Genomic DNA, 18,644 nt, shown 5'->3' on the forward strand with positions numbered 1-18,644 from the left:
TTAGTTTTACTGAACTGTTCTTCAATTAACTGCAGGGTGTCCTTATGATGTTGTCTTTTTATTCTTCTTAAGACTTGGGTAGTTTCTTTTCTCTGTTTTACTAGCTTTTGATAGGATATTTCTGTCTTTTGGGACTGATGTAATAGCCATGCCTGATGTCTTTTCTCCACTGTTTCATCACATTCACTGTTCCACCATTGGTGTTTTTTACGTGGTTTAATTGGAGCTAGGTCTTCTGCAATTTGTTTAAGGTTGTGTACTAAGTCTTCAAGTTTGTCTGTGATTTTTATTTTTTCAGTTGCTTTCTGGTAATTTTTGTTGTTGATTAGCTGGGTAGGATCTATTTTTCTTTTAGTTTTAAGGGCTTGCTTTTGTTGTCTCCTCTGGGGAGTGAGTTTAATTTTAATTTTAACTACGTAGTGATCTGAACCTGTGTCTATTCCTCGGAGGACTTTGACGTTATAGATCTCTTTGTGGTGGTATTTGTCCATGCAGACGTGGTCCAGTTGCCATTCTCCTTTAGTGTAGTCAGGGTGTTTCCATGTTTTGAGTTTTTGAGGTTTCCTCTTAAAACATGTAGATTTTGAGATTAAATTATGGTTTCTACACAGGTCAACTAGTCTCTCTCCATTTTTATTTGTTTTCTTGTGTGCTGGCCATTTTCCGATGATGTCACGGTATTTTCTTTCTCTGCCTAGTTGAGCGTTGAAGTCGCCTATTAATAATTTTATATGGTGTTTGGGGATGTTATCTATGGTCTGGTCCAATAGGTCCCAAAATTCTCCTGTTTCCTCCTGGTCTTTTGAGGAGTTGTTTTTATCATTAGTGGGAGCATGGGCATTTATTATAGTATAGATTTTATTAGATGCCTTTAAGGTGAGCGTTGAGAGTCGTGGAGACTGTGATCTGAATTCTTGAACTGAGTTTATTATTTTAAGGCTGACCAAAAATCCTGTTCCAAATTGTGGGACATTCTTCATCACTCTCTTCCCGGGTATACCTTTATAAAGTCTGTACCCTTGAGATTCCAAGGCATCCTGGTCAGTGTTTCTAATTTCCTGTAATCCCATGATAAGAATTTTGTGTTGGTCCATTATGTCGGTGATCACTTTTAGTTTACCGGTTTGCATGAGTGAGTTTATGTTGTGTGTAGAGAAGTATGTTATCTGCTTTGGTTTGATTCTTGATTTTGTCTCATTCGTGTATGTAGTACTGGGGTATTTCCGTGCCTCCGACTTCACGGTATCTTTCAGGTGGCAGCCCACCGTATCCGAATGCTGCCTTCTCTGAACTCTTGGTTCAGCCGGTGGAGTATTCCTTAAAAGACCTTCCATGGTTGACTGTCAAGGTGTCACCTGTGTGGGACTAGGTCCCGAATTACAACTCTGGATGTGATCCAGTGAGGTACTACCAGTATAAGATATAAGTATACTCGCAGCCACCAAATTAGGTGGGTGAAGAAAACTGCACTGTCGTCAGATATGGGAATGCAAGAAATCAGCTTCATTTTCCGTATCAAATTCTATTCATAGAGACATACAATAATAAAAAACTTCCACCTTTTTGATACTATTGTTTGCTTTTTAGCAAATTAATTAATTACAAACAGTACATGTTTCGTTCTTATTTAAGAACATCTTCAGCTGTTACATAGCTTAGGTGAATTACTAAGTTTTTAAGTACATTATTATCAGGACCTTGTTCCTCTTAAAAACTACTTAAATATAAATTGAATTAAAATGAAATTAAAAACAATGTGGTGATTAAATGGGTTAGTGTAATAAGATGGAATGGATAAATTAGTTAGCCTACTTTAAAAACTATTTCTATTCATTTGAATAGTTGTTGTTATATGGGAATGGCGAAGCAACAGCTGGTCAAGAGTCGCTTACCTCTGAGCACGGATTGGCAATGCTGATCGTGCAGTGCTGTCTAATTGAAACCGGTCTACTCTGTGTCACCATATCTAATTCCCTGTCATGCAGCTGTTGAGCTCGCACTGTGAATGCAAGTAAAGATGGATAGTGAATATGTTCAGCCATCAATATTAATGGGGCTTATGGAAGAAAGAAGGTAGAACTTGCTGAGTCAGCAAAGAGGATGCATCTGGATGTGCTAGGAGTAAGTGATATTCGGGTAAGGGGAGATAAGGAGGAAGAGATAGGAGATTATAAAGTGTACTTGACGGGTGTTAGAAAGGGAAGGGCAGAGTCTGGGGTAGGGGTCTTTATCAGGAATACCATTGCAAGCAACATAGTTTCTGTTAGGCACGTAAGTGAGCGAATGATGTGGGTAGATTTGTCAGTGGGAGGAATTAGGACAAGAATTGTGTCCGTGTATTCACCATGTGAGGGTGCAGATGAGGATGAAGTTGACAAGTTTTATGAAGCATTGAGTGACATCGTGGTCAGGGTGAACAGTAAGGACAGAATAGTGCTAATGGGCGATTTCAATGCGAGAGTTGGGAATAGAACTAAAGGATACGAAAGGGTGATTGGTAAATGTGGGGAAGATATGGAAGCTAATGGGAATGGGAAGCGTTTGCTGGACTTCTGTGCTAGTGTGGGTTTAGCTGTTACGAATATATTCTTCAAGCATAAGGCTATTCACCGCTACACATGGGAGGCTAGGGGTACCAGATCCATAATAGACTATATGTTAACAGACTTTGAATTCAGGAAATCTTTTAGGAATGTACGAGTTTTTCGGGGATTTTTCGATGATACAGACCATTATCTGATCTGGAGTGAACTAAGTATCTCTAGGCCTAGGGTAGAGAAAGTGAAATCTGTCTGCAAACGAATAAGGGTAGAAAATCTCCAGGATGAGGAAATTAGACAGAAGTACATGGATATGATTAGTGAGAAGTTTCGAACAGTAGACAGTAAGCAGGTTCAGGATATAGAAAGTGAATGGGTGGCATACAGGGATGCTGTAGTAGAAACAGCAAGGGAATGGCTAGGAACAACTGTGTGTAAAGATGGGAAAAGGCGAACATCTTGGTGGAATGATGAAGTGAGAGCAGCCTGTAAACGTAAAAAGAAGGCTTATCAGAAATGGCTCCAAACAAGGGCCGAGGCAGACAGGGATTTGTACGTAGATGAAAGAAACAGAGCGAAACAAATAGTTGTTGAATCCAAAAAGAAGTCATGGGAAGATTTTGGTAATAACCTGGAAAGGCTAGGTCAAGCAGCAGGGAAACCTTTCTGGACAGTAATAAAGAATCTTAGGAAGGGAGGGAAAAAGGAAATGAACAGTGTTTTGAGTAATTCAGGTGAACTCATAACAGATCCCAGGGAATCACTGGAGAGGTGGAGGGAATATTTTGAACATCTTCTCAATGTAAAAGGAAATCATCATGGTGGTGTTGCAAACAGTCAACCTCATGGGGAGGAGGAAAATGATGTTGGTAAAATTATGCTTGAGGAAGTGGAAAGGATAGTAAATAAACTCCATTGTCATAAGGCAGCAGGAATAGATGAAATTAGACCTGAAATGGTGAAGTATAGTGGGAAGGCAGGGATGAAATGGCTTCATAGAGTAGTAAAATTAGCGTGGTGTGTTGGTAAGGTACCTTCAGATTGGACAAAAGCAGTAATTGCACCTATCTATAAGCAAGGGAACAGGAAGGATTGCAACAACTATCGAGGTATCTCATTGATTAGTATACCAGGCAAAGTATTCACAGGCATTTTGGAAGGGAGGGTGCGATCAGTTGTTGAGAGGAAGTTGGATGAAAACCAGTGTGGTTTCAGACCACAGAGAGGCTGTCAGGATCAGATTTTCAGTATGCGCCAGGTAATTGAAAAATGCTACGAGAGGAATAGGCAGTTGTGTTTGTTTCGTAGATCTAGAGAAAGCATATGACAGGGTACCGAGGGAAAAGATGTTCGCTATACTGGGGGACAATGGAATTAAAGGTAGATTATTAAAATCAATCAAAGGCATTTATGTTGACAATTGGGCTTCAGTGAGAATTGATGGTAGAATGAGTTCTTGGTTCAGGATACTTACAGGAGTTAGACAAGGCTGTAATCTTTCACCTATGCTGTTCGTAGTTTACATGGATCATCTGCTGAAAGGTATAAAATGGCAGGGAGGGATTCAGTTAGGTGGAAATGTAGTAAGCAGCCTGGCCTATGCTGACGACTTGGTCTTAATGGCAGACTGTGCCGAAAGCCTGCAGTCTAACATCTTGGAACTTGAAAATAGGTGCAATGAGTATGGTATGAAAATTAGCCTCTCGAAGACTAAATTGATGTCAGTAGGTAAGAAATCCAACAGAATTGAATGTCAGATTGGTGATACAAAGCTAGAACAGGTCGATAATTTCAAGTATTTAGGTTGTGTGTTTTCCCAGGATGGTAATATAGTAAGTGAGATTGAATCAAGGTGTAGTAAAGCTAATGCAGTGAGCTTGCAGTTGCGATCAGCAGTATTCTGTAAGAAGGAAGTCAGCTCCCAGACGAAACTATCTTTACATCTGTCTGTTTTCAGACCAACTTTGCTTTATGGGAGCGAAAGCTGGGTGGACTCAGGATATCTTATTCATAAGTTAGAAGTAACAGACATGAAAGTAGCAAGAATTATTGCTGGTACAAACAGGTGGGAACAATGGCAGGAGGGAACTCGGAATGAGGAGATAAAGGCTAATTTAGGAATGAACTCGATGGATGAAGCTGTATACACAAACCGGCTTCGGTGGTGGGGTCATGTGAGGCGAATGGAGGAGGATAGGTTACCTAGGAGAATAATGGACTCTGTTATGGAGGGTAAGAGAAGTAGAGGGAGACCAAGACGACGATGGTTAGACTCTGTTTCTAACGATTTAAAGATAAGAGGTATAGAACTAAATGAGGCCACAACACTAGTTGCAAATCGAGGATTGTGGCGACGTTTAGTAAATTCTCAGAGGCTTGCAGACTGAACGCTGAAAGGCATAACAGTCTATAATGATAATGAATGAATGAATGAATGAATGAATGAATGAAGATGTTTCTTTGGGTCTGTTAACTGAAGGGGACGAAGGAAGTGCGAGAAAGAAACAAAAAACTCGTCTGAAGCGTCCTTGGCTGGAAAGGCTTAAGAAGAAGGATTTTGCCAGCTGATAAATATTAGTAATTGTGAATGTATTTCAATACGTGCAGAAGTTGGCCGACTCACATTTTTTGCAGACTGTAAATTTCAAAAAAAGCCAAGAAGTGATTGCAGTAATGTGTAATGTTAGTCCTTGTTCAGTCCAGAGATATGTTAATGAAGCAAAATTTTCGCCCAACCAAAAATTTTCATCTCCAAGGAAGAACTATGTAAGGGAGAACTGGAAAACTCATTAACTTTACAGATGAAGTAGATAAGCAGAAAATTTTAAAAGCAGGGCTTCAGGAGATGAGAAGCTTGACAGAAGAACCAATTGAATCGCAAGGATACCAAATTCACAACGGGAAACCCGGACAAAAGGTCGTGAAACAATGCCCCTAATTTGGAACAGGGTTTATAGTAAATGTAAAAATAATTGATTTTCAAGCCATTTCACCAAAAATCACAACTTTAACCTTAAAAACAACAAACAAAATTTATATCATCATAATTGCCCATTCCTCTACTAATGAGAAAAATTATCTAATGAAGTCAAGGAAAGAGGAGGAAAAGTTTGGGAATCTCCTCGAACAGACAGTAAACCAAGTTAATAAAAACATTGTTAAGATCACATTAGGGGACTTCATTGCCCAGCTAGGAAGAGAAGGAAAAAAGAAACAAGATATATAATGAAGAAATGATCTCCACATAAACATAGGAATAGCCAAAGATTTGTTGAACCCTGCATAGAGCACAACTTCATCTCCAAATTCACATACTTCAAAAGGAGACCAAACAAACTTAAAAACTAGGAAACATCCTGATTGGGCAATGGGGGAATGGCAGCTGGATCACATATGCATGGACAAATACTTTAAAAGAGAAATCTACAACATTAAAATATTAAGGTGAATAGACACTGGTTCAGGCCATGATATAGTCAAAATCAAAGAAGAAGAAGAACCAAAAATCTGACTGACTGACTGACTGACTGACTGACTGACTGACTGACTGACTGACTGACTGACGGACCGACCGACCGACCGACCGACACCCATACCAATTAATCAGAAATGACAAATATCAAGAAACTATATGAATCATAAAATTAACGGACGTTTTAGAAGAATTAGCATCTGAAAAACAAAAGTTAAAAATTTAGCCCCATTTAACCACATAAAAGATATGCTTGGTGGACATCAGAATGTGATAAAATTCATGAAGAAAGACATTTCAAACCAACAAAACAGAAGAAAATGCGATCAACCTCAGAAAGTCACTTCAAAAAATCAGCCAAATTATCAGACAATCTCAGAAAGATCTATTCAACTCAGTAGAAGAAAATTACCACAAAACCAACCCTAGAGTCTATTACAAAATCTTTAGAAGACAACTACAAAAATATGAACCCCCTCCTACATGAATGCTGAAAAGTGAGGGTGGGAAAATGGCACATAGTAACAAGGAAAATGTCAAAATCGTGCATTATTGTGTAGATTTGCCTTTTTTGTCCTGGAATATGGATAAAACAAATTTGTTCCTCTGAACTAAAAGTAGGTAGAACAGTTTTACAGAAAAACTAGAGATTTCTCTTACGAATCTTCACCATCACTAAGAATGTATGAAAATAATATTTACAATATTTATTCTTTAAGTGTTTGTTTATCAATCCATTCATTCTGTAGTTTTATCAAATACTACTCAGTAAGTAATTTTAAGTCTCTTAAATCTTCCTCATTGTGCTTCTGTTGGAAATTGACCAAGTTGATGTTGAAATAATAATAATAATAATAATAATAATAATAATAATAATAATAATAATAATAATAATAATAATAATAATAATTTTAAAAAATGCTTGTATACTTTTGACTTTGTAGTTCTAATGTATATTATAACTAGAAAGAGTTTTGTAGTGGAAAGAATTACTTACAGTAACTACAATTTTCTTATAAATCTTCATTAACATTTTTTTCTCTCTCTCTCAGACTGGAGAAACTTGCTGAGGCCAACAGGAACCGTGTAATACTCGAAGCTGAAGCAGAAGCTGAAGCTATCCGTGTACGTGGTGAAGCAGAGGCATTTTCAATTGAAGCTAAGGCACGTGCTGAGGCTGAACAGATGGCTAAAAAGGCTGATGCTTGGAAGGAATATAAGGAAGCTGCTATGGTTGATATGCTTCTTGATACATTACCAAAAGTAAGTTCATTATTTTCATTATACCAGGCACGATAAAATCCTTGCTTTAAAATTTGTTCATTCCATGAAGGACAACTAGAGATGGAGAATAGGATCCCCCTGTTCAGTGTAAGTAATGGCAAGGTATGAACACTTGTTCCATGTTCTTAGTCTTTTTCTCTTGTATTCTCTTTCTTGTATTCTCTCTCTCTTTTTTTGTCTCATCTGTTTTCCTCTATTTATCCAGCTTTCTTATCATACATTTGCCATCTCAATACTGATTATCTGTCAAGATGGCCTCGCAATGAGTGCTGAGGTCTGCCCTTTTGATGAAACTGGGAAGTAGAAACTAGTCTGTTAGAGGCTGAGAAGAAATGGATGTAGATGAGGAGAGATCCTGTCTGTTTGAAGGTGACAGTGTATGAAGTTCCCTATGGGAATCTGTATCATGAAGATGTCCTTGTCACCCTTTTGATGTTGTTCCCTTTCCACACTAACCTGTGATTATGTTTATCTCATAATGTTTTCGTTTTCGTGTTTCTCTCCTCCTCTATATGACTTGCTTCATCACTCTTTAGTTCCTTTTCATTACTATCCAAGCTGTTATGGATTTTTATTTTCTAGTGTGGATGATTAAAAAGAAATATATTATTTAATATACATGGTATATCCTTGATGATGATACAAACTTTCAGGGATGATGGAGGACAGCAAATGGATCAATTTGAGATCAGGAACCGTAGTCCAGAAACATTCAGGTCAAAAGTTATTAACCCTTAACTATTGACGTACATTTTCAGTGACATCAACATGGACGTGAGGTCACTGAGACCGCATGAAAATTAATTTGACTACGGAAGGGACGGTTAATGAGATAAATTGCTAGCTGCTTTTATTTGAATAATTACACTTTATTGAACCCAAAACCACAAAAATATTTTCCATTTGTTAATTTGTATAACCCTCATACCTTCAGATTGCAGTCGCAGCAATTTTCGTTATTCAGAATACACTGTTCCATTTAAACACACACATATCCTTTACACTATCAACAAAAATTGACCCTAACTTGGGTGTTAAAGATGTTTGATAACCTCTGCACTGAAAATTAACGACACATTAGACTGATCTCTTGTTGGGGTGGAGATTGCAAGCACTGAACTTGGCCCTCAATGTTACTCTCACTCAACACATTCGAAGCAGATCTACCTTGTACACTCCAAGCATACTGGTTTTTCACATCTGTAGCACTTGTAATATGTTTTTCTCTTCTTTGCTGGTGGGCACAGACGACAAGTTATCCGTTTTTCAAGCTTCTCCTCGGAAATGTTAATACGCTCTGCAGGGATGCTCAAAATTCTAGAGATAGCGCCTCGAATATCTCTTGGGATCCTGGGATTTGATAATCTTCATATCATGTGTGGCCTAGTGAGTTGAGCAGCAAGTTCTTTCAGAAAATGTTGCCTGGTCATTTGGGGGCTCTCGCGATAGGACTGATGCAAGATATTCGCATTCACAGCTGCAGTATCGACGATACGGAAGAAGACTGCCATCGGCCACCTTCTTGTTCTTCTACCTGTGCAGTAGTTGGCTGACATCTGATCCAAAGTATCTACTCCAGACTTCGTAGAATTATAAAACTGAATCATCTCTTCCTTCCCCGTGTCCGCATCAGTTGCTTTCCCATGGTGCATAGAGGATACTAACAAAACAGCTTTGTTTCTTTTCGGAACATGTGAGAGAAGAGTTATGTCTTTCGTGAAGCCATACACAGAGGAACCGACCTTTCTCTGCTTTGAAGGCAAGAAGTTAGTTGGAATTTCCTTCTTGTTCTTTCTTACTGTCCCATCATAAGTGAGTCCCCTTTTCCTCAGCTCCTGAACAAGCTCCACTGAGGTGAACCAATTGTCAGCTGTTATATTTCTATTTGTACCCTGTATTGGTTCCGATAAACGAAGAACTGCCTGAGTTGGCTTTGAAAATTTTCTGTCTTCCTTTGAAAGACCTATTCCATCAGTGTCCATCCCTGCATAAATATATGCATTGTACAAATAACTATTTTTCGAATCGGTTAGGCACATCAATTTCACTCCATATTCCTCAGGCTTGTTCGGAATATACATTCTGAACTTACACCGACCTCTGAAACCAATTAGCATCTCATCTACTGTTGCATTTGTGCCAATGGAGTAACACCTTTGAGAGTTCTGAATCAACATATTCAGAAGCTCAGATATGGGTGCAATAGGATCTGTCTCTCTCCGTTGCGTTCTGTCTTCAGGATTGTCAAAACGCAGGCTGCACAGGAGAATGGAAAACCTTGTACCTGACATCACAACACGAAATATTTCACGGCCCGTACCGTCGGCTGCGAAGACTGAAGCGATGTCCTCTTTGTTAGATTTGAAAACCGCCGAATAAATAAGAAGGCCTAGAAAAGCTTTCATTTCAACTGCGTCAACATTTTGTAATTCTGGTCGGGTAGACTTTCGGTAATTACTTCTCATTGCACTGAGTTTCACATTTGTCCATCGCACTAGTAAGTTCACCATTTCTTCACTAAATATTAGTGTCCATGCCGTAACAGGATCCACACTGTTTCCAACTCGAGCTGAAGGGCGCAAACCGGGAAGGTGAATCACGATATTGTGACGAGGTGTACGCACATTCTGTGGAGGTTCCGCAGACGACCATTTGTACCTATTTCTACCATAAAAACACTTAGAACGTGAATCATCAGGCAGTAGCGCAGAACTTTCATCTTTTTCTCCCTCTCCTTCAGTCTCAGTATCGGTATTGTGATCACTCTCTATTTCACTATCACCATCGTCCACATCACTCATGTCTTCTTCAAACCACTCGGTAATTGTTCCTTCGTAATTTACATCACATGTTCGGACACTCGCCGATGTACCTGCACGCTGACTCATTGCTACACACAGCACTATCAACTGAAGACTGCTTCAAACCATGGACGTGCGGTCACCCAGGCCGCTACGAAACTCATCAGCTTCTTATCGCAGCTGCACGGTTATTTATGACAGATAAGATAAATACAGTGGAGAGGTCATCTTAAAATAGAAAGGTACTGCAAGCAAATATACTGGCAGGGCGATAAGCGAGGTGTGGCACGTGTTTACTTTTCCACCGTGGTCATGTTGACCGCACGTCCATAGTTAAGGGTTAATAATCCAAGTTGTTTAACGATCATCCGTTCTTAACAGATGCTGGGATGTCGGAATTTCGTTCATCTGATCTCACCCCACTTGATTTCTTCTTGTGAGGCCATGTGAAAAGCCTTGTGTATGAGACATCTGTCCAGACTGAACAGGATCTCTTGGCAAGAATTCTTGCTGTCTGCAACGCTGTTCAAACAACACCGGGGATATTCAAACGGGTACGACAGAACTTTGTGCGATGATGCCATGCCTGCATAAACACAGGGAGACATTTGTTGTAAAAGGAGCAGCTTATGAAACTTGTGCAATTAAACGGACTTAAATGAGTAGAATTGTGCTTAACTTTTGACTCAATCGTTTCCAGAATATGGTTCCCTATCTGATTGATACATTTGCCGTCCTTCATCACTGAAGGTATGTAACATCACTGATACACCCTGTATAATTTATAAATGTTAGGTTCTTCAGTCTGTCAAAGCTAATTTTGAGTAATAAATTTCTACAGTACCTGGAAAAGAAAAACATATCGTAAGAATATTATTCTTAAAAAAAAAAAATACGCTTGAGGCAGTGGAAAGGATGGTAAATAAACTCCATTGTCATAAAGCAGCAGGAATAGATGAAATTAGACCTGAAATGGTGAAGTATAGTGGGAAGGCAGGGATGAAATGGCTTCATAGAGTAGTAAGATCAGCATGGAGTGTTGGTAAGGTACCTTCAGATTGGACAAAAGCAGTAATTGCACCTATCTATAAGCAAGGGAACATGAACTATCAAGGTATCTCATTGATTAGTATACCAGGCAAAGTATTCACTGGCATCTTGGAAGGGAGGGTGCGATCAGTAGTTAAGAAGAAGTTGGATGATAATCTGTGTGGTTTCAGACCATGGAGGGGCTATCAGGATCAGATTTTCAGTATGCGTCAAGTAATTGAAAAATGCTACGAGAGGAATAGGCAGTTGTGTATATGTTTCATAGATCTAGAGAAAGCATATGACAGGGTACTGAGGGAAAAGATGTTCGCTATACTGGGAGACTATGGAATTAAAGGTAGATTATTAAGATCAATCAAAGGCATTTTTGTTGACAATTAAGCTTCAGTGAGAATTGATGGTAGAATGAGTTCTTGGTTCAGGGTACTTACAGGGGTTAGACAAGACTGTAATCTTTCACCTTTGCTGTTCGTAGTTTACATGGATCATCTGCTGAAAGGTATAAAATGGCAGGGAGGGATTCAGTTAGGTGGATATGTAGTAAGCAGTTTGGCCTATGCTGACGACTTGGTCTTAATGGCAGATTCTGCCAAAAGCCTACAGTCTAATATCCTGGAACTTGAAAATAGGTGCAATGAGTAAGGTATGAAAATTAGCCTTTCGAAGACTAAATTGATGTCGGTAGGTAAGAAATTCAACAGAATTTAATGTCGGATTGGTGATACAAAGCTAGAACAGGTCGATAATTTCAATTATTTAAGTTGTGTGTTCTCCCAGGATGGTAATATAGTAAGTGAGATTGAATCAAGGTGTCGTAAAGCTAATGCAATGAGCTCGCAGTTGCTATCAACAGTATTCTGTAAGAAGGAAGTCAGTTCCCAGATGAAACTATCTTTACATCGGTCTGTTTTCAGACCAACTTTGCTTTACTGGAGTGAAAGCTGCGTGGACTCAGGATATCTTATTCATAAGTTACTCGTACGAAATTTTAAATACACATGACTCTGCTGTTGCATGGAAGACTCTCCGAGATATGGGTCTAAGTAAAACGAAGACAAAGGACAGTAACTGTAATGTACCTTTGGATGATCTGAATGAGTATTTTAGCTCAAGAAACGTCCAGACGAACGGAAATACCAAGAGAGCCACTATTGACAGAATATTTTCAAAGGGAAAGCATGGTGGTGAAACATTCTACTTCTCTCACGTGACTCCAGGTGATGTAAAGAGCGCCCTTAATGACATAAAATCAAAGTCTACTGGACACGATGGAATAAACCTGTCCCTTTTAAGAAGAATTCTAGACATCATTCTTCCTACAATAACGCATATTATTAACACCTCTCTTATGACGGGAATCTTTCCTGGGAACTGGAAAAATGCCATCATCCGACCCTTGCAGAAAAACAGTACCCCCACAACCCTTGACGATTACCGCCCTATTAGTATTCTCCCTGTACTAGGAAAAGTACTGGAGAAACTAGTACACAAACAAATGACAGCCTATCTCTTACATCATAACTTACTCGACAGATATCAATCAGGGTTTAGATCGAACTACAGTACCAGCACAGCATTAGTAAAAGTAACTAACGACATTCAGCTAGCAATGGATAATGGACAAATGACAATTCTTACTCTTCTCGACCTTACAAAGGCATTTGATTGCGTAGGTAAAGACATTTTACTAGCTAAATTAGAAATGATGAAATTTTCTAATAATGTATTATGCTGGGTACGTTCCTATCTCAGTGGACGTAAACAATGTGTGTCAGTGGGAGACAATGTGTCTAGGTGGCGAAATACTGAGATGGGGGTAGCACAGGGTGGGGTGTTATCACCACTTCTGTTCTCCCTATCCATGAATGACCTATCAGAACAACTGACGAACTGTAAATATCACTTATACGCTGACGATATCCAATTGTTTATTCATACCAAGCCGAATGACATACAAGAAGCAACCATGAAATTAAACGAAGACTTATTTAACATTAACGAATGGACTAGTAGCCACTGCCTGAAAGTAAACCCATTAAAATCGCAAGCCATCATAATAGGATCTAGAAAAGCGCATGCCAAGTTAGAAAGCATCAACGTACCGGTTGTCAAGATCAATGAAACACCTATAGCACTGAAAGACTCTGTTAAGAACCTTGGAATAATTTTTGATAAGTATTTAAGTTGGTCAGAGCACGTAACAAAAATTTGTCGTGTATTCGGTTCATTACACTCACTATACAAACTGAGAGATTTTCTACCTGTCAAAACCAGGAAACTGCTCATTCAAGGACTAATACTACCAATATTTGATTATGGTGATGTAGTCTATAATAACATAAGTTGTTCACTTGGTTCTAAACTTCAACGGGCGCATAATGCCTGCATTCGATTCATTCTAAATGTTCCGCTCCATTCCCACATTAGCCCATTCCTCCATCAGCTGTCCTGGTTAAGATTATGTGATAGACGTAAATACCATGCTGTTTCTCTTCTTCACAAAATACTGCGAACAGGTAAACCACATTATCTGAGAACAGATTTCAACTACCTCTCTCCCTCAGGCAGAACACCCTCAAGGTCATCAGTACAAACCCTGGTGTCCATCCCCACTCATCACAGTAGTACGTTTAACAAGTCATTTGTACCGGGGACCATACGTTCCTGGAATTCTCTCCCGGCTGAAATTAGAGACATAAGCAACCTAAAGCTATTCAGAAGAATGTGCTGGAAATTTTACCTACACTCAGATTGATTTACTCTTAGAAGTACCCTTAAATTTTAGATTATTAAGTTAAATGAATAAAATGTCAATGTAAGGTTAGAAACATTATAGTTTATATTTTTCGAGATATAGCTCTAATAATAGTAATTATTATAAATTAATTTTAAAATGTTAAAATGATTTTTATGATGCTTTACATTTCATACAAATTACATTTCACATTAACTTTAAATTATAATTAACTTATTTTTTAAGTAGTTATAATGTTCAGTATATTATGTTTATACAGGTGCATAATTATATGGTTTGGCATAATAGCAGGCTTCATAGCCTGAGCCCCGCCATGTACAGAAAGACATTAATAAATAAATAAATAAATAAATAAGTTAGAAGTAACAGATGTGAAAGTAGCGAGAATGATTGCTGGCACAAACAGGTGGGAACAATGGCAGGAGGGTACTCGGAATGAGGCGATAAAGGCTAAGTTAGGAATGAACTCGATGGATGAAGCTGAACGCATAAACTGGCTTCAGTGGTTGGGGTCATGTGAGGCGAATGGAGGAGGATAGGTTACCTAGGAGAATAATGGACTCTGCTATGGAGGGTAAGAGAAGTAGAGGGAGACCAAGACAACAATGGTTAGACTCGGTTTCTAATGATTTAAAGATAAGAGGTATAGAACTAAATGAGGCCACAGCACTAGTTGCAAATAGAGGATTGTGGCGACGTTTAGTAAATTCACAAAGGCTTGCAGACTGAATGCTGAAAGGCATAACAGTCTATAATGATTATGTATGTAAAAGAAAAGTTAATTAAAATAAAATGACATGTTTTCTTCTTGAAAGGACATCATCAGATTCTATCAAATTACACTCAAATATTTAAAATTTATAAACATTTGTCTCTAAATAGATTTTATTGTATTAAGTCTGCCTATTCAATACAAATTATTGCCATTTAATAAATGGTCTGTCTGAAATGCTACATAGGACGTTTTGACCTAGCTTAGAGATCGTCTTCAGCTTATGATAACACAAGGATGAAAAACATGTACAAAAACAATGACACATCAAAACTTAAATGTGATAAAATACAATCAGCAATTGCAATAAAAATCCATGTTTAGAAATGTTTATTGTTTCAGTATTGTTGTAAGACAAATCTGGCTGTAACTGGTGTGGGTCCAACCGTGTTTACCACAACTAATGATTCTTTTTTTGCTAGTGGCTTTACGTTGCACCGACACAGATAGGTCTTATGGCGACGATGGTATAGGAAAGGCCTAGGAGTGGGAAGGAAGTGTCCATGCCTTAATTAAGGTACAGTCCCAGCATATGCGTGGTGTGAAAATGGGAAACCACGGAAAACCATATTCAGGGCTGCCGACAGTGGGATTTGAACGCACTATCTCCCGGGTGCAAGCTCACAGCCGCACACCCCTAACTGCACGGCCAACTCACCCGGTGCTAATGATTTTAAAGTTAATACAGAACTGAAATGAAGTTCATTACTTGTAATAAACATTCATGTTTTTTTCTGTGAGGATCTTGAAATCTGTCACTTATCTTAATGAAGTCCTAGTTTCTCTCTTCTCTAATGTAGAATGCAAGATGTTGAAAAACCGCTACTCTTGTCATTGGCACGAATCTAGCTGGCTAGCCAGTCAATTGACCTTCCACCATGCCGCGTGCCCCCCCGTCGTGGGTAGGTCAATGACACACTCTATTTTACTTTTATGTATTTTATATTTAGTGTTCCCCTAAACAACACTAACACTAAATAATAATAATAATAATAATGATAATAATTGATGATGGTGATCACGATAATAATTTTTTTTTTTTTTGCGAGGGAGTGTGGGATTCTTACCCACAAAAAACCACACACCCATTTTCCCACGATGTTTGTTTCTACCCCGAAACCGCTCTCGCATTACTTCAGGGTAGTGTCGTGCTGTTAGTCATTCAGACTTTTTCCTTCATTCATCCAGATCCCTCTTCTTCTGGCGCAGAATACTTTCCACATATTCTGTCACCCTATCCCAAGATTCCTGATTTCTCAGCATCACAAGCACAATATTATCTGGCGTCAATACTTCGAGTTCAGCTTTCACAATACTTCTTTCTGCCAACCAATGATCACACATGAAGAAAGTATGTAGGACGTCATCTATTTCACGACAGAAAATGCATTTTGGACTGCTGGCTATGTTCAATTTGTGCAAAAATTTACAGAAGTATCCATGCCCTGTGAAAAGCTGAGTAATATAGTAATTTACCTCACCGTGAATCCGTTCAGTCCAATCCTTTAAACATGGCATTATTCGCTTTATCCATTTCCCTCTAGGATCACTTTCTGGTCTCTGTTTCCAGCGCTCCATTCGATGGCTACGGGCTAACTTCTTTACGCGTTTCTGTCCGAGTTCTCCTTGAGTACTCCAGATTTCTTGTCGTTCAGAAGCAAGTAAGTCAATAGGTGCTACTCCAGCTATGGTGAGGATTGCAGGTTCAGATACCGTACGATATGCACTTGCTATTCGCAGCGCTGCTCTTCGTTGTACCGCAGCCATCATTCTCCTATACTTTCCTATCTTCAGTGATTCAGCCCATACCTGGGAGCCATACAGAAGTACTGATTGGATTGTTGACATCAGAAGTCGTCGTTTGCTGGATCTCGGGCCTTTGATACTGCCAGTCAGTCTACTAAGTTTGGTCATATATTTCGCTGCCTTTTCTGTCACCCTCCGGATATGATGCCAGAATGTGAGTTTGGTATCAAGCGTAATGCCTAAATATTTCACACTCTTAGTTGTCTCAATGGCTCTCTCTCCAACTTGAAACGACACAATGGTCTCAATTTTTTTCTTGTGAAAAAAACAATTCACGTTTTATGACCAACAAGCGTTAGTCTGTGATTATTCATCCATCCCTTTACCCATCGCATCACTTGATTCAGTTTAAGTTGCGCCAATTCCAGATCACGGGTCACTATCAAAACAGCCACATCGTCAGCATAACCTATAAGTGTTGTATCTTCAGGCATCTCTAGTCGCAGTAAACCATCATAAGTAATATTCCAAAGGTCTGGGCCAAGAATGGATCCTTGTGCTGCACCAGCTGTAATCCGTTCAGTCTTTTGTCCACCCTCTGTATTATACAGCAGTAAGTGATCCTTCAAATAGTCTTTCAATATTCTCATGAGATACTCTGGAAGCTTGAATGTTTCTTGAAGTGCTTCCAGCATGTCCGTCCATCTTGCTGAGTTAAAAGCATGCTTCACATCCAGGGTCACAAGAAGCGCCACTTTACGAGAATATTGATTGCCCGTTTGTGCTCTTTTGACAGTGTTCACTATTTCTAGTACTGCATAAACTGTCGAATGTCCTCTCCGAAAGCCATTGCTGACAAGGTGACAAGTCCCCAGCTTGCTGAACTGCTGAGAGTATTCTTGGCTGTAGGAGCTTCTCTAAACCTTTTCCTGCAGTATCAAGCATACCTATTCAATACTAAGATGTATTTTACAATATTTAAATTACATGGGACTAGTTTCAACCCTCCTCGGGGTCATCATCAGCCATATTAAAGCATACACAATTTATGGCGAAATCCTAAAACATGTTATTTAATGGTAAGAATCTTATGGATATATAATTTACAATGTGAAGTGTGGTTGAAATGTTGTAAATGAAAATGAGAGATATTACATGTGATACAAGTGAGAAATAGTTAATACAAGTAAATAATACATAATTGATTGTTGCACAACTCCAACAATCAACAATGCTACCCATCAACACGACTTGGTCACTTAATACACCAGCTGCCAAATTTCTCTGCTTAAGCTGATCAGTGTAAAGTCGACTCTGCATCTAAAGAGTATCACATTTACTCCCCAGACTTTGTACATACTTGTATATATTTTTATATGTGTCATTTTACATTGTGTTCTTTATTACGAGGACCTACTGAATTCCATGAGTGTATAATTTTTACAACACAGAGCACCTTATTTGTACTTTTGTTCCAGACTTCTTAGTATGTATTATTTACTTGTATTAACTATTTCTCACTTGTATCACATGTAATATCTCTCATTTTCATTTACAACATTTCAACCACACTTCACATTGTAAATTATATATCCATAAGATTCTTACCGTTAAACAACACGTTTTAGGATTTCGCCATAAATTGTGTATGCTTTAATATGGCTGATGACCCCGAGGAGGGTTGAAACTAGTCCCATGTAATTTAAATATTGTAAAATAAATCTTAGTATTGAATAGGTGGAAACCTCTACTGTGTTATAATTCATATGTTATTCTCAGTTCAATACGGACCAACAACATGAAATTCATAACCCTTGATGAGGTCTATACCCCCCGGACTTCCCTTTGCTGATCAAAACTAACCGTGCCTTTTTTCCATCGATTGCTAAAAATACCTGCCATGAGACAATTGTTGTACATTTCCAGCAGCAACTGTGGACAGAATTCTGCCATTATCTTCAGTACTTCAGCTGGTATACCGTCTGTCCCTGGGGCTTTCTCATTTCTGAGAGAAGTAATGGCTCTTTGTAGTTCTTCTGTGGTGAAAAGCGGTTTTGGTTGCCTTACATCTTCATCAGCAATCCTCTCTGGATCATCAGGGAACAAATTATCTACTATTTCTTTCATGGTTTGCATATCCATGGTTGGATTTGATAGCGCCCCAAGTTTCTTCAAGATGACCTTATAGCCCAATCAATCCCCATGGGTCGTAATCTACTTCCTT

At 38.8% G+C, this 18,644-nt stretch overlaps 1 protein-coding gene across 2 annotated transcripts in view; it reads left to right on the top strand.

The window, feature by feature from the left end:
• Positions 1-18,644, top strand: part of Flo1 (flotillin-1) — a 149,554-nt gene that overhangs the window by 94,111 nt on the left and 36,799 nt on the right. For both annotated transcript variants that reach the window (XM_067145044.2, XM_067145045.2), the window contains one exon: positions 7,065-7,275. In XM_067145044.2, coding sequence (XP_067001145.1) covers positions 7,065-7,275 — 211 coding nt within the window. The remainder of the gene's footprint in view (positions 1-7,064; positions 7,276-18,644) is intronic.

Source organism: Anabrus simplex, chromosome 4, assembly GCF_040414725.1.
Source record: "Anabrus simplex isolate iqAnaSimp1 chromosome 4, ASM4041472v1, whole genome shotgun sequence".
In the NCBI taxonomy this organism is placed as follows: Eukaryota; Metazoa; Arthropoda; class Insecta; order Orthoptera; family Tettigoniidae; genus Anabrus; species Anabrus simplex.